The sequence below is a fragment of the Salvelinus fontinalis genome, chromosome 28 (assembly GCF_029448725.1).
Source record: "Salvelinus fontinalis isolate EN_2023a chromosome 28, ASM2944872v1, whole genome shotgun sequence".
NCBI classification, from domain to species: domain Eukaryota; kingdom Metazoa; phylum Chordata; class Actinopteri; order Salmoniformes; family Salmonidae; genus Salvelinus; species Salvelinus fontinalis.
The window spans coordinates 4,634,718-4,652,171 of record NC_074692.1 but is presented as its reverse complement, the minus strand read 5'-3'; the positions used below and the strand labels follow the sequence as shown (position 1 = coordinate 4,652,171).

Here is a 17,454-nt window from a genome sequence, read left to right as displayed (position 1 = left end):
TCTCCCGAGCCCGTACGGGAGTTGTAGCGATGAGACAAGATAGTAATTACTAGCGATTGGAAACCACGAAAATTGGGGAGAAAAGGGGATAAAAAAAATAAAAAAATAAAATAAAAATAACAGCTCAGGACATGGCGGTCCGTCAATACGGAACATTTCAAGAAAGTTGAAAGTTTCTTCAAGTGCGGTCGCAAAAACCATCAAGCGTTATGATGAAACTGGCTCTCATGAGGACCGCCACAGGAAAGGAAGACCCAGAGTTACCTCTGCTGCGGAGGATAAGTTAACACTTTTTTTTGTCGCTACGTGATTCCTTGTGTTATTTCATAGTTTTGATGTTTTCACTATTATTCTACAATGTAGAAAATAGTAAAAATAAAGAAAAACCCTTGAATGAGTAAGTGTGTCCAAACTTTTGACTGGTACTGTATGTGTGAACAATAGAGCAGAGAAGAGGTTATAGAGAGTTCACACTTCAGTAGCACCTATGACTTGTTTTAGCGTTTCCTCATAGACGCTGCTAATATTGTCTATAAACATTTGCATATAGAACTTAGTATAGACACCAAGACAGCTCATGATGCAACTTTTGTGCGCTGACGGATCCCAATATTTATATAAAAATATATCCCTCAACTTCCCCATATTTTTCTCTGTGTCTGTCTTTCTGGATCGGCCATGGCGAACAGAGGGGGAAGAAAAAGGAAGCAACTTTGGCAAGTCAGTCCCATAACGGAGTATGCAAAATAGATTACTGTACACGATAACACAATACCGCATGCATACAAGACAGAAAGTGCTAAAAGAAGGTGGTGAAAAGTGAATAGAAAATAAGCTGGCACCCACACTGGAGTGTTAGCCATGTTAGCTTTAGCTTGTGTCTCTAATTGGGGCCAGGAGGGAGCATTTAATAATTGCTGTCAGAAGATCACATTTTTTTCTCTTTTTCACAGTCACTGCTATAGGGTAGAGTGAAACAAATTGTCATCAGAGATTTCTAAATGAACAAAGCTTTTAATTAGGCTGATTTAGAATTAGCAAAAAAGAGAGAAAGAAAGTACGACGGAATCATCAGCGGATCGTCTTCGTCGTCTAACCACGTTGTCTGGTGTTAGAAGACGCCACCGCCACGAGACGTCACGGAAGTTTGCAGCGTTTGAAAAGGAGACAAAGCGGGCCCCACCCCCTATCCCTTCGCCCTAACCCCAACCCCAACCCCCATCCCCGAGCTACTGAACATTGTTAACTATATCAACAGACATTGTCATCCTTGGCGGAGAACATAATTGGGGGAATATGTCAGTGATTTGTGTGTTCTTAGTGACATGGCCGTGGGCTGTTATCATGGGGGTGGGGTAGTAGTTATTGAAGGGAAATGTTTTTATTCTTTATGGCTTGTTTTTCCTCCTCCTTTCTCAGTCTTAGTACAATAAGATAGCTTCATAAATGGTGTTGGTTTACTTCATCGGCATCTTTATGAGTTGAAGCAAGTCAAAAATCTTTAGTGACTGTAAGGATAAAGTGTGTGTGTGTGTGTGTGTGTGTGTGTGTGTGTGTGTGTGTGTGTGTGTGTGTGTGTGTGTGTGTGTGTGTGTGTGTGTGTGTGTGTGTGTGTGTGTGTGTGTGTGTGTGTGTGTGTGTGTGTGTGTGTGTGTGTGTGAAATGAGAGTCTGTGTTTTTACATTTTTTATGTTCCAGTCCAGCAGTCTGTGTCTAAATGGTGGTTGCACCTGGGTTCCTATAGACCTACGTAGCACCATGTGATGTTAGGCAGTGGTTGGACGCTTACTGAAAAACATTACCCCTCGCAGATGTGTATGCTTGAGGTGAACGTACTGCACAGACTGCGGGGGAAACAACGCGAGAGAGAGAGAGAGAGGAAGAAGGAGAAGCTGCGGTGATCAGCTGAAACTAAAGCAATGTGATTCAGCGTTGAACAATGGTTGCTTTCTCCACCACAAATGAAATCGCTTTCATGTCCCTAACCATTGCACCACCACTACCACCTCACTCGTGTACACCTTCATCCTCCTGCCATCATCCCCCACCAGGAGTCTCATTTATCAAAGGTATAAAAAAAGACTATACCTTTTGTGCGGCAGTTTTCCCGCAAAGGTTAGTATTTATAGATTTTTAACTGGGAAAGTATGTGTATCTCCACAAATCTCAGACCATGCGTATGACCAATTTCTATTGGTTGATCAACTGTATTGCAAACTTTTGGGGGAAATGGAGGTGTTTGATGCACTGGAATTATAATAACGGTAGGCTATCGAAAACATTCAAATGTAGACTTAATGATAAAACAGATGCATTTGCCAATGGTAAGAAGATCGCATAGCAGCATGTCGCCTAATATATGTATTGAACTTTTATTACATAGGCCTAAATCATGATCATATTACAGGACAAGTCTCTCCTTTTCTGACATGGCTGGTTTATTCCCGCTACACAACAAATATTAGGCTACCATTTATCCAGAAACTATAATGGCCCTGTTCTAATATCTCCAAATCATACAGCAAATGAGGCCATTTTTGTTACCATAAAAGGTGAATGGAGGGCGTTTTCCAAGCAAGGTTGTAGCGCTAGTTCACGAGCGCACAGATATGGCTCCGATTTCTTTCATAAAAACGTGTATATATGTTGCATGCAACAGTTTGATCAATCCCAATTGTTTGTGGCACACGCGAACCCTTGAATCTACACATACGCCAGAATTGAATAAGACATTTACGCACGGGTAGATAAACGAGGCCCCTGGACTCTGTCCACCCTGATGTCTTTTCACAGTGTGGCAAGGATTGTTTTACTCAGTCCATCGCCCCCTCTTCATCTTAACTCGTGCCATGGAAAAAACGAAACGCTCACACCACAGCAGTGATTCATCAGAGCCTTTCTGGGGCCTTCCCAAATCATGGTTACCTCTCCTTCTGCTCTTCGCTGCTGCACTTTGGTCCACCGTGGCACACGGACACTAGTGTGTCAGATTCGCCAGTCTGCCCACTTACTTCACTCTGATGAGTAGCTACGGTTCACCCAATAATCTGGCACAGCACCCAGAGAACCAGCTTCTACATGAACACTTTATCATTCACAACATTCCATTATTGCGTAACGCTCTTCCAAATAGTATCATTGGCCTCTAAACCCACCACATTGTCCATTGAGGTATTGGGACTGCTTTGATTGCGGTTTTAATCACCCGCTCAATCCATGATAATCATATCAGCTATTGCATGCATGAACTGTAGCTACTGTCCCCAAGTCACGTCGCTAGTCCTGATGGCCGCTGATGCAGCAAAAGCCATCAGGCAGGCAGGCAGGCAGGCAGGCAGGCAGGCAGGCGACAGAGAGCAGTATTCAGCTGTCCGGCAGCTCTCCCTCTCACTCGCTGCTTCCATTGGGCCCATGAAGCAGCTGCGGTTTTACAGCTATTGGCCTGCTTTCAAAGGGGGGTTGACGCATTGTGTCAAGTCCCCTCGTCCTTGGGGGAGTCAGCAATGGGCTATGGAAAGACAGCTCTCACCTGTCTCCATTTTGGCTCTGACAGATGGCTACCTGTACGCCATTCGGCCCCTGTTTCCCTCTGTCTCCTCCTCCTCTCCCTCCTGCTCTACCAGGTCAGAACACAATACTGTAGTAATCAGCGCTGGACCTAAAAGCCCCTGTTACCTCACAGCCTCTCCACCGAGAGAGGAGTTGAGAGGAGTTCAAAAGGTTTTATTTGTCTCTCAAAGCAGAGATGAAAGAGGAGACCATTGTGCGCAGAATGGATTTCCATTGGTCTAATAAAAATGCATGGCAACAGAATGCTAGTTGGAAATGCAGAGGTTCATTGATTGGATGAGGTTTCGCCAAAAACACCTTGTAGCTTTTAAAGGTAAGTTAATAACCAAGCCTCTATCATTTGAATACAATTACTTGCATATGCCACCTTCTTATTGTGTGTTAATAAAAGTATATAAATATTGTCTGACTGAAAAACGGACTTATTGTCCACTATCCATCAGAAACAAACTAGAGACACATCATCAACCTCCTCATATATGTTTTGTTTTCTATTTCAAGCAATTTGAAGGCTTCAGTTTTTTTTTCTACTCAAAACTCATCGTGGGCGGGCAGGGTACTGTTTGGAGCTTGTGAAACCAATTTCCACTCGATGCAGTTTTTGTGGAGGAAAGCAATTGCAGTCAAGGTGCTGAAAGGATGCTCTGTAATGCACAAATACAAATGCTCCTCTCTCCTATAAGGGTTTAATCTAGCGTAGTAACTCAAAAGGCCTCTATTCACCCAACACTGCCACACAAATATGCACTTCACCCATAATGTCACACGATCGCTTATAAAGCCTTTAGTTTACTCTTTTTTCCCTCCTGTTTTTTTCCAAAGGACATTTAGAGAAGGCTTAACGGGTTTTTTGAGAAATCTTTTATACAGTAGAAAAAAATGGCTTTAGTCCTCTCGGGTTTAGGTTTCACAATCACAACGATGTGTCCTGTTGCATCATGAGGAAATCCAGATCTGATGGCGGGCAGTGCGGTTGTGGTGATTTATTTCTCTTGATGGCTAAAAGCTGGAGAGATTTCTTCCAGAAGTCTTTTCGCCGCAGAAGTGCCTTGTTTTTATGACATGGGATATGGAGGGAACCTCTGTTGGTCTTCCCAATGGTCTTCCCAAGGGTAAAACGCTGACTGGTTGAGGTGGGCAGAAGACTCGGACTTCTCTTTTTCTCCGGCGGAGGGCTAGGGAAGCGCAGGGAGTTTAGGAAAGGAAGCACCTTTACACCTTTAATTGTCTGTGGCTGCTGATGTCACATCCTTCCGCTGAGTGTGCTGCGTGTGTGTTTCCTGCCTTTCTGTCCACTGAGGTCCTGGGGGGCGACTGGGGTGGGGTAGGGGGAGTGAACAGGGGGTAGAGGGTCTAATGACGGGTTGGGGTGTGCCATGAGGCGAGTGTTTGGGTTCGGGGTTTGGGGTTCGGGCTGGGTTTAGAGTGGATACAGGGCTGTGGAATTGAGGTATAATATGACGTTAGTCTTTAATGATACGCCTAGATCCAGTTCACCAGCTAATCCAATCAATGTCAGATAGAATAGACTTTGTGAAAATGAAGAGGCAACTTGCCTCCCTTCTCTCCTTAAAGCTGCAATATGTAACTTTTTGGGCGACCTGACCAAATTCACATAGAAATGTGATGGCAAATATATTTCATCGCGGTTTATATGGTACAATGACTCTCTCCACTATAAGTGCTTGTTTTGTCACATAAACTGAAATTAGGCAAACTATTCAAATTTTTGCAACCAGGAAATGGCAGAGCGATTTCTGCATATTGCACCTTTACCAATAGACAGTTCTCTCTACTCAAAAACATCTCTGTCTGCTAATGATCCAAATGTAACACGAGTTAATAGCAAGAGGCATGTACCCCACACACACACACTCACGCGCGCACACGCACACACACACACACTCACGCGCGCACACACACACACTCACGCGCGCACACACACACACACACACACACACACACACACACACACACACACACACACACACACACACACACACACACACACACACACACACACACACACACACACACACACACACACACACACACACACACACAATCTACACAGCCTCTGATTTGGAAGAACGCTTGAACACATTACACCATGAGACACTGCTATCAAGCTAATCCCAGATGTACATTCTGCTAATCTCTTTAGCTGCTAACGCGTTAAATTAGCCCTAATATTTGGTGTGATTCACCACCAGCACAGAGGCCCACCTACGCATGGGCGACAGCCCAGGTTTAGGTCATTCTCTCCTGTGTGTTCCTAAAGGACATGGGGAAGTGGAGGGAGGGAGAGGAATTGATAGCCATTCGTCACCGTGCCTATCTGGGCCTGACAGGCGGAGAGCGCTGCGCTGGTTGATGTGCCACACAGAGGAGTCACTGCCTGTAATGACATTAGAGACACAATGAGAGAGGCAATACACAGTCCCCTGGCCACTGTCTCCCCTCTCCCTCCCACACCCAGGCAACACACAGATAAACAGGTGCACCTCCCCAAACAGTACACAACTCTAAACACTAGCCCTGCGTACAGTATGACATTTTTTTTGGGGGGGGGGGGGGGATTAAGAGAAGATATATGACAGGGATTCTTAAGTGAAACGGAGCCAAGAGAGTATGTGTGTGTGTACTCATATTCAGATGGTTCGGAAACTGTATTAAAGCAGTTTTTTCCCTCCTCTTCAAGGAAATGGGAGTTTATTTTAAAAGAGAGAGGGTTTATTTAATGTAGCATACACCTCCTAAAAGGTTTACTTACTGCAGTGTAATGTGTTATTTCAAATCCTCACGACCTAATTTCCTATGAGGATAGAGGCTACTGCAGTTTTTCCCAATACCCATGCTATTACCAAATGTGTATCAGATGTGCCACGGGGAGAGAGCGGCTTCGCCGCCGAGGTGGGGTTCTAGGAAAAGCAGCACCAATCCTGTCATGATAAATGTATTTCTCCAATTCTCAGCATCGTAGGCCTACCTCGAGTACGGTTGAAAAATATCAAATGTCAGCATATGTTGGTGTATATGTTCTTCATGGAGAGGACCTGGGATTCAGAGTTGTTGTCCCTCGTCATTCAGTATATGTTCTCGACCTCTCTTTCTCTCGCTCTTTCTTTTTGTCTTTCTTCCCGCCCCCTCTCCCAAAAGCCTTGATTTGCACCATGTAAATTCCTATCAAAGAGAGGAATTAGAGCTGAGGACCAGCCTAGATAATGTTCCTCTTTTTTTCTCTTCACTTTTTGATTCTCTCTGGTGCAGTCCTCAACGACAGAACATGAACAATACCCTTCCTAATATTGAGTTGCACCCCCCCCGCCTCAATTCGTTAGAGCATGGACTCCACAGGGATGCTGGCCCATGTTGATTCCAATGTTATCCCACAGTTGTGTCAACTTGGCTGGATGTCCTTTGGGTGGTGGACCATTCTTGATACACACGGCTCCTCCCCTTCATCCACACTGATTGAAGTGGATTTAACAAGTGACATCAGGAAGAGATCATAGCTTTCACCTGGAGTCCCCTGGTCAGTCTATGTCATGGAAAGAGCAGGTGTTCTTAATGTTTTGTACACTCAGTGGATACAGTGTCTATTAAGGCGAGAAGAAATGCTGCCGACGTGCTGTATATTGGTTTTTGGTGACTAAACACTTGGGAGTGAAGCGACCTAGAATCAAGCCTCATGGTGTACTGAGTGTATGTGTTCCCATCACCCTCCCAGCTCTACTTCTGAAAGAGAGAGAGAGAGAGTTGGAGAAAACAGAAAGAGTGTTAATTAGTGTTCATTAGATCTATGTGCTGAATCTCCCTCTCTCCCTCCCTTTCTCTCTCCCTCCGTCTGCCTAACAGATGGGAGGGTTGTGGTTAGAGCTCTTCCCCTCCCCCTGAGAGGTCTGGTGCCTGTTCATAGATCCCTCTTTCTGCTTTTCTCTCGTTTTCTCTCCTCTCTCTTTTTCCCTCTGTCAGCTCTCTCTAGGCTCTGCTACTTTGAGTCCAGACTATTCTGTATAGGTATGGCCACCATTCTTTATCCCGCTCTCTCGCTCCCTCAGCCCATATTTTCTTTCCCAATGTCCAAATCCTTCGGTCTCTCCTTCCCCATCTCTTTATTTTGTCTGCTCTGTCCTCTCCCAATATGGTTTGGTTTTGGATTAGTGAATTGGCTTAGTGTGGCGTAGAAAACGTGTTAGTCTTGTAAGTCTTCTCTCTTCCGCTCTTTTCACTCTGCCCTCAAAAGTGTCAGTCTCGTTTTTCTGTGGAGTCCTCTTTGAGTGCACAAAGGGCCAATAAACTCAGCAAAAAAAGAAACATCCCTTTTTCAGGACCTTGTCTTTCAAAGAGAATTCGTAAAAATCCAAATAATTTCACAGATCTTCATTGTAAAGGGTTTTGACACTCTTTCCCATACTTGTTCAATGAACCATAAACAATTCATGAACGACTGGAACGGTTGTTAAGACACTAACAGCTTACAGACGGTAGGCAATTAAGGTCACAGTTATGAAAACTTAGGACACTAAAGAGGCCTTTCTACTGACTCTGAAAAACACCAAAAGAAAGATGCCCAGGTGTGCAGATGTGGCCAGGGCAATAAATTACAATGTCCGTACTGTGAGACGCCTACTACAGGGAGATGAGACGGACAGCTGATTGTCCTCGCAGTGGCAGACCACGTGTAACAACACCTGCACAGGATCGGTACATCCGAACATCACACCTGCGGGGCAGGTACAGGATGGCAACAACAACTGCACGAGGTACACCAGGAACGCATAATCCCTCCATCAGTGCTCAGACTGTCCGCAATAGGCTGAGAGAGGCTGGACTGAGGGCTTGTAGGCCTGTTGTAAGGCAGGTCCTCACCAGACATCATCGGCAACAACCAGACAGGACTGGCAAAAAGTGCTCTTAAACTGACGATTCACTGTTTTGTATCACCAGGGGTGATGGTCGGATTCGGAATTATCGTCGAAGGAATGAGCCTTACACACAGGCCTGTACTCTGGAACGGCATAGATTTGATGTTGGAGGGTCCATCGTGGTCTGGGGTGGTGTGCCACAGCATCATTGCACTGAGGTTGTTGTCATTGCAGGCAATCTCAACGCTGTGCGTTACAGGGAAGACATCCTCCTCCCTCATGTGGTAACCTTCCTGCAGGATCATCCTGACATGATCCTCCAGCATGACAATGCCACCAGCCATACTGCTCGTTCTGTGTGTGATTTCCTGCTAGACAGGAATGTCAGTGTTCTGCCATGGCCAGCGAAGAGCCCAGATCTCAATCCCATTGAGCACGTCTGGGATTTGTTGGATCGGAGGGTGAGGGCTTGTGCCATTCCCCCCAGAAATGTCTGGGAACTTGCAGGTGCCTTGGTGGAAGAGTGGGGTAACATCTCACAGCAAGAACTGGCAAATCTGGTGCAGTCCATGAGGAGGAGATGCACTGCAGTACTTAATGCAGCTGGTGGCCACACCAGATACTGACTGTTTCTTTTGATTTTGACCCCCCCCCCTTTGTACAGGGACACATTATTCCATTTCTGTGGAACTTGTTCAGTTTATGTCTCAGTTGTTGAGTCTTATGTTCATGCAAATATTTACACGTTTAATTTGCTGAAAATAAACGCAGTTGACAGTGAGAGGACGTTTCTTTTTTTGCTGAGTTTAGTTCTACCTTGTTGGGGTGGATTGCTCTCTCTCTCTCTTTCTCCCTCTCTCTCTTTCTCTCTCTCGCTTTCTCCCTCTCTCTCTTTCTCTCTCTCTTTCTCTCTCTCTCTTTCTCTCTCTCTCCCTCTCTCGTTCTGGCCGCAGCGTCTCATAGTGGGACGGCATCAGAGGGGTAAATCGGATTGAGCTGCTCTGTGGTAATCTGTCAGGGTGGTGGGTGATTCCCTCGCCAGGCCTGGAGGAGGTAGGAGGGAGGAACAGAGAGAGGGAGTTGATGTTGGGGAGGCAGTGGGCGATCTCAGGGAGGACTGAGTTGCCTTGCACTCAAATGGGATGGTAGCAGGTGTGTGGGAAAGGGGGGTGAGGGTTTAGGGGGCGTTAAGGAGCTGGGGGGGACCTCGTGTTTGAGGGAGGGGGGAGAGGAAGGAAAAGGGAGGAAGGGGGATCACCGGCATGGGGCTACGCAGCCGTACCTCACATCAGGCGCGTTGGTTGCTGGAGTCAAAGCCCAGATTAAATGTTCAAGACACTGTCAGGTTGTGATTGAGTTGTTGTGTCTGTGTCTGTGGAGTGTTGAGCACCACTGTTAGGCTCTAGTGTTAGTTTGTCTGATGACACTTTTTTCTTCCTGAAAGCACTTTGTTGTTTTTACTGTGAAGACTTCTTAATATTTATTCAGTGTAACCATAGAAAGTGTTTCGGAAGAATGAACCACTGTCTGATTTTTGATGCTACTATCTTTAGTGCCGTTGCTTCCTATTGTTGCTTAGGCAGTCAGTGGTCTTGTTTCCTGTGTTCCATGTTTGTGTCATTCACAGTGGTGCTCCAAACCATCATCAGGTGAGTACGGTTTTGTCACAAGGGTGCGAAAGAAGAGCATGCCCTTTGTTGAGGCGTTAATGGGATCATTATGGAGAGGGAGAGGGAGAGGGAGAGGGAGAGGGAGAGGGAGAGGGAGAGGGAGAGAGAGAGAGAGAGAGAGAGAGAGAGAGAGAGAGAGAGAGAGAGAGAGAGAGAGAGAGAGAGAGAGAGAGAGAGAGAGAGAGAGAGAGAGAGAGAGAGAGAGAGAGAGAGAGAGAGAGAGAGAGATGTTTTTGTGACAAGACCGATTTTCGGGATGTCTCCTGGTCTGACAAACACCGCTGACAGTGATGAATTGGGTGGATCGAGACGCAACCCATGCAAAAATGAGAAGTCTCTACCTTAAACAGACAGATATTTATGGATTTTTTTTATTAAGCTAATTACATTTCCGCGCGGGCATGCAAATCGACTCAAGGGGGCAAGCTTGGTCGCCATGTTGGAATGAACATGTGAAACCTGAGAAACTGTCAACCTGGAGACCATTAGGAGCCATCAGGCTATGGGCTATATCTAACTGGCTTGATTACCCTTCACTCCACCTCTCAGGAGATGTGGCCATACCAGTGGCATACAGAAGAACAGGTGTTGTGAACCTGTGCTCTCCAATGCTGCGGATAATTCTCACTTGTGCTCCTCAAGCAAGATCAGATGGGAGCGCAACAGGGAAGACTTGTGTTTCCACTCAAGTGAAGGGTCAAATATACAGCAGTGTGTTCACTATGGGGGTTTGGAGGGGCTTTCTTGTGCTTTATGTCACTTAATAAACACATGGATTCAGGTTAGAGGGAGATCAAACAGGAAAGGGAAGATAGGGGGAGGGAAGTGTGTGTGCGTGTGCATGTGCGTGTGTGTGTGTGTGTGTGTGTGTGTGTGTGTGTGTGTGTGTGTGTGTGTGTGTGTGTGTGTGTGTGTGTGTGCATGCATGTGCGCATGCGTGTGTGCGTATGTGTGCATGCATACATGCGTGTGTGTGTGTGAGCTGTAGAGAGAGAGAGAGAGCGAGAAAGACTGACATGTCTTTTGGTGAAGCGGTGTCGTCTTCCACATCAATGTATCCGGCTCACGCTGCCAGGTGCTGGAAATCTGGTTCAGAAAGGAGAGAAAAGAGAAGAAGGAAAAGGGGGAGGGAAAAAAAAGCAAGGTAGATGGAGGGTTTTTATTACGACGGCTCTGACAGCTCCCTGCATTGCACTGAGCTTAAATAATGGGATGCTCATTTGCATAACGAGGGACGTTATCACCTCTACTGTCAAAAGAAAAAACACAACAACAGCTCTTCTTCTGCTCTTCCCTGAGATAGATTGGGTTGGCCTACTTTAGCACTCTGGAGAGAAGCACCAGAGATCTGGCTTACCCAAGCGCACACACACACACACACACACACACACACATGCACAACCTCTTTGGAAGTCAGCTATTTCACTCTCACACACACCATCGGTCCAGCTCAGCCCACACGCATGCACTGCACACACGCTCAAACACAAACAGACGCGCACGCACAAACAGACAGACACACGTGCACGCACGCACACTCACACACACACACACACAGTGGTGTAAAGTACTTAGGTAAAAATACTTTAAAGTACCACTTAAGTAGTTTTTTGGGGTATCTGTACTTTACTTTACTATTTCTATTTTGGGGGTTTTATTCCACTACATTCCTGAAAAAGATATGTACTTTTTACTCCCATACATTTCTAATGCTCAGGGAGGACAGCAATGTTGTCCAGTGCACGCACCTATCATTATAACCCGTTGTCATCTCTACTGCCTCTGATCTGGTGGACTCACTAAACACAAAAACTGCATTTGTAAATGAGGTTGGAGTGTGCCCCTGTCTGTCCATACAATTAAAAAAAACACCCAAAATATTGCGCCGTCTGCCTAAAGATACACTGGGCAGAAATCACTCTGCCATTTCCTGGTTGCTAAAATTCTAATGGTATTTCACTTTATGTGACAAAACAAGCAAATATAGTGTAGGGAATCATTGTATCATCGAAACCGCTGTGAAATATATTTTCCATTCCCAAACTATTGTATTTTCAGCTGTTTGAAGCTGGTGTTCAAAACTAAAAAGTAAAGATGCAGAAACGAAATGTAAGAATGAGAAGCATAGAAATAGCGTACATAGAACAGATCTACCGCTTCTTGCATAGACGCTTTTCAATGAGAGTGACAGAACTTCAGGAGTATTTTACTGGGTGACTTTCACTTTTACTTGGGCAATTCTCTATTAAGGAAGCTTTACTTTTACTCAAGTATGACAATAAATAGAAAAATCCACCACATATATCCCAGACTTTGGTACAACACACACACACACACACACACACACACACACACACACACACACACACACACACACACACACACACACACACACACACACACACACACACACACACACACACACACACACACACACACACACACACACACACACACACACACACACACTGTGTCCAGGTGGTTTAAGCTCTGTTCTTTATGGAATTTGGTTCCATTTCCATTGTAGGGAATCAGCTCTATTGCTGTGATTTTAAAGGTAAAATCTATAGTGTTTTTGTCTGAACAAGGCAAGGCTAGGTTTTATATCAGCATCCAAGCCAGTCTCCATGGTACCCATTTTGGAACCGTATTGGAGGTAGACTAGACTAGACTAGTCATACCTTGCTGTCGTTCTGTCAACAAACTGCTGTTTTTCGGGAGGAACAAACTGTATTTCTTAGGCTGGAGGTAATGTTACACTGTAGGTGATTAGAGCGTTTAAGTTAGCAGCACTTTCAAAACACTGTCAAACTCTCTGTGAACGAGGCGAGAGCCTGACAGCACTGTCTCTCCTCATAGTCGGCACGGAAATGCAACAAACCTGATTTGCATGATATCAACAGTGAAAAACACAGCGCTGCTTTCACAACATGTTGACGGATTCTTTGTCTTTCTTCACCCTCCCTTGTGGCTGCGATGATGTGACTTTTCTCTCTCCCCACCCCCCCCCCCTGTTTTTTTTGCCATATTTCATTTCACTTAATGTTTATCCTCACTCTCTCCTTCTCTCTCTCTCTCTCCTTTTCTCTCCCTCTCTCTATCTGTCTCTTTCTCTCATGCAGATACGGATGCTGGAATCTTTGAATTGATCGGAGCAAGTAAAGAAGAAGAAAGAGCAGTTTGAGGAAAGGCAGAAGAAGAGCGAGGGAAGAAAGCGTAACGTTCTTTAGGGAGAGGAGAGAAGAAAAGGACGGGACGATGGGGAGGAAAAAGATTCAGATCACGCGGATTATGGATGAACGCAACAGACAGGTAAGCCCCATGGAGAGGGGAGGATGGATGAGTGGAGGGCTGGATAGGAGGAGGAGTATAGGAGGGGGTGGGGAAACACCTTATTGTGGGCCTGGGAAAGAGGACGGTAGGTGTGCTGACTGAAGTCTTCAGGGAGTCTGAATAGGATGGTGTCTTAGTGGTGGTGGGGTGGGGGTGGGGGGTGGGTGGGGGGTGGGGGGGGGGGGGGGTAGAAGGGTGTAGGTGGGATGATTGTTCTGGGTACCCTGGGGGCAGTAGTTTACATAGGGGTGGTAGTGGGTCTTGTTTTTGTTAAGTCTAGCGGCCCACTCTGAGGCTAACGGGCAACAAACACTGGTGGCACCCTTTCATACCCTATCACACCATGACACCCGCTTTAGGTCATGGCAGTGGAATATTACTATGCATGGGGGTGGGAAGGGAGGGGAAGGGTGGTAGAAAACACAAACAAACAACCAAACAGAGACGGGCTGGTCCGAGGTGGGATTTACTTACCACACACTGCAGAGCCCGAGAGAGGTGGGTGGAGCTGAGAGAGCACTGAGAGGCGGACATGTGGCTGAGCTGGTTATTGGGGCTTCTGTAGTTTTCCTCTCAAGGTAGAGATGCACTATCTTAATTTGATATGTTTTTCACAGCAGGGAAAATTATCTACGGAGCAATTTCAGTGCCAACCAAAAGTGTATTTGAAATTTATAATTTGGAATTTCAATTAGGATATTGAATTGGGATGTAATATTTTGGAATGTTTAATGCACAAATTGAATCATTGAAGTCACAATTTTAACTTGTATTTCATGATTTCAACTGAATTGAATGGATATTTGAATTCAGTTTTAAAATTAAATGTCTATTTAATTGAATATTCAAATTCAATATTTATACATACATTTTCAAAATGGTATCCATACATATTGCATTAATTGTCTGTGTATCAAGTTTACAAACCATCATTTCAAGTAGACCAACGTTTAAAATATTCAGCTTCTCAGATACATTCAGATTCAGTTTACAAATTCAGTTCTCTAAATTCAGGTTCATAACCAGTGACAACATCCTGGTACTTTGCCAGCTCGGAAAGTAGAAGAGATAGATTCCAATGCTCTCTGTGGTAAACAGAAGCTTCTGGCGGTTTCTGAAGCCATGTTGAATTTATTTACCTTCTATGAATTTGGCTCGAGCATTTGAACCGCTTTGGATATAAGCTATTATGACCCCATTCCTGAAAGCTAAGACTCTCTGGAGCATGGATATGCTCCCCTCTATGATGATCACAGCCGGTCGCGAGTTGCCCTAAGTGCTACATGACCAGTCCGCCCCTGCTTGAAACTAGACTATGTCAAACAAAAACGGACACATCAAACTAACACATCTTCAGGTCTCAGGCAAGGTTCTCATCACATAAGCATGGATCACCAAACCACACGAGTAACTTTGCTGGATCTTGAAAACGTGCACGAGTGTAGCAGACGGGGATCTGTGAAACTCACAACTCAGCTTGAAGTGTCGCCCCTTTTGCACAATTGAAGAAGGCCTTTTTTAATAGCGTGGTGAGTTGAAATGTTCAGGAGAGCGGGCACAAGCTCTAAGTCATTTTGACAGTAACCCTCCGAAAAGTCATTCATTAACCTTTTTAATTTCCATGTGTACTATGAAGCTAAGTGTTGTTTCTTTGGCTTCAGGAATGTGACTCGGGTCTTGAAAAATAAAAATAAATTTACTGATTGAAAGTATAAGGGGATATCGGTGAACAAATGCCGTGGTCAAGATTCTGACGCCACCAGTGCAATGAGTGGAGCTTCCTCAGGTGTTCAAAAGGTGCATATCAGACCAAGAGCCTAATCCATCTTAGGTAGTTCTTTATGCGAAGCGACAGTTACAGGGATGGCAAAAACAGCTTGATTTCCATAGCAACATCAGGGAAACTGGGAAGAAGGGAGTGGTGCTTCAAATAAGCAGTTCTGCCACATCTATAATTGAGCCTCTCATTCTCCTTAATCGCCGTCCACAACACATTACGTAAAGAGATTAAATGTATAGGAAGCTCTTGGGACAGGTTGTTTGGATACTGGACAGCAGTGGCAGATACTGGCAGCTACTGGCAGATGAAAACGGATTATCATCTTTAACAGTTCTTGAGGGCTTGAACAGAAAAAGCCGTTTCCGATTTTGTTCATACTGGTGAACCGGCTTTTGTGTTGTATGGTTGCAATATGAACAGTCCCTTTTCTCTGGTATATCTTAGAATGCGTCATTCAGTTTAAAGTTGAAATTGTGCACAGCGCCATGGAAATATAATGCACAATGTCTCTGGAAAGATTGTCTGGGTTGGAAATACTCAGTAGAGAAAACAGTCAGGCCCGCAACCTGGACCTACATACAGACCGTGGTGAAAACATTTACAAACAAAAATGTAGGACTTAAGGAGACCAGGGTATTGGCCAGACAAAACCTGCTGAGTTCAACAATAAATAGTGGGCGAATTCATCCTCAAGCCGATTACGTTTTTAAAAAACTGTTAAGCTATTTGATGTGTAATTTTTTATAAAAAAGTTCATGAATAGCAGCTAAATAGCAGCTAGATACGGCATATAGATAGTAAACTGCGTAACGAAACAGTCCCTAGTAAGCTAGTGTTTTAAGGGTGGACTGTATTGTTTGGCATTAGGCTGGTTTTACGCACAAAGACTTTCTATCCAAGCTGGGAGAGAACACGAGGACGGCTCATGTCATGCAGGTTCATGTTGTCTATACAGGACAGTTGTATATTCTCACAAATGTATTGTAGCTGATTCGTATGCTGTTGCATCAAACATGTATTTAACAATCTGCAATGTTTGAATTTCCAACTTTAATTACAGAACACGTAATTACAATATTGCCACCAGCCAGCAGGCAAAAAGTGGCAGCATTGCAACACTGTGTATAGCTTCGTGAAATGTTAAGACTTGAGAAAATGACAATAAAATAGGCCTACCAATAATTTTATGGCTACTAGATAATGCAATGCTATACATTCCCTGGTACCGCAGAAAGCCTGTAATCGATTCAACAGGCATGCAGCCGCATAGACATGTTGCAATTTCAGCACCATGGACAGCAATCGGTAGTCTATACTTTGTGATAACAAAGGGACACCCCACCTCTGTTTTGGCAAAAGTCTGAGGGATGTAACGATTCTCAAATTCATAGACAAAGCTATGGAATCAAGGACTGACCATCCATGATATCAAAATGATAATTTTAACATGTTTTGAGGCTATACAGTGTTTGACTAAATGTACTTTGTTTCCAACCATTGGAGTAAAACAAGCTTATATTTTGAGTTCTGGTGGGGTATGAGAGTTGAACTAAGCTCATGAGGCATTTACAAGTTGTATTTTTTAAGAATAAATGGGTATATATCTTTAATTTATAAGTCAAAAAATGTATGTAAAACTCAGGATTCTAGATTTAATGTTTAATACATTTTAAAAGATGAGGCAAAAATTTTGATAAAGGCAAAGTATTTACCATCAATATCACACAGCTGGCTTCATTTGTGGCCAGGTCTTAAAGTAACTGTCCAGTGCTTCTAGATTTCTCTGAAATATTATTACTAATAATTAATTACAATAAGAGTGAAATAGTTTTCCTTCCACAAAATGGTGTGGGCGTCATTAAAAATATTGGCCAGCTCAGGAGGATGACATCATCCTCTATGAGGAAAAAACAAGCATTTTTGAAACAGTCTGTTTGAGATACAAGTTTGAGGTGCGGTTTTTGAAGTGGTTTTTTTCTCCAATTTATCAACAACATTATTTGGGTATGAGTTAACAGAATGTAACTTTTATAGGTGAGATTTTCAATGGACAGTTCATTTCAAAACCACAAAACATCAGCTACACAACCCAGGAAATGGATGGAGAAAAACTTCTCTCTCTCTCTGCCCTCCAGGCCCACAATCCATCACTTCCTGTGGCACCAGTGACCACCGCCACTCTGTCAGCTCCCTGTCAGTCCAATTCGATCCATATGCTGCTAATGTGCCCCTT

The 17,454-nt window shown here is 44.4% G+C and overlaps 1 protein-coding gene across 13 annotated transcripts in view; it reads left to right on the top strand.

The window, feature by feature from the left end:
• LOC129825980 (myocyte-specific enhancer factor 2C-like) overlaps window positions 1-17,454 on the top strand; it is a 93,601-nt gene that overhangs the window by 26,387 nt on the left and 49,760 nt on the right. For all 13 annotated transcript variants that reach the window (XM_055886178.1, XM_055886181.1, XM_055886180.1 and 10 more), the window contains exon 2: window positions 13,231-13,420. In XM_055886178.1, the coding sequence (XP_055742153.1) occupies window positions 13,367-13,420 (54 nt within the window). In that variant the 5' untranslated portion in view covers window positions 13,231-13,366. The remainder of the gene's footprint in view (window positions 1-13,230; window positions 13,421-17,454) is intronic.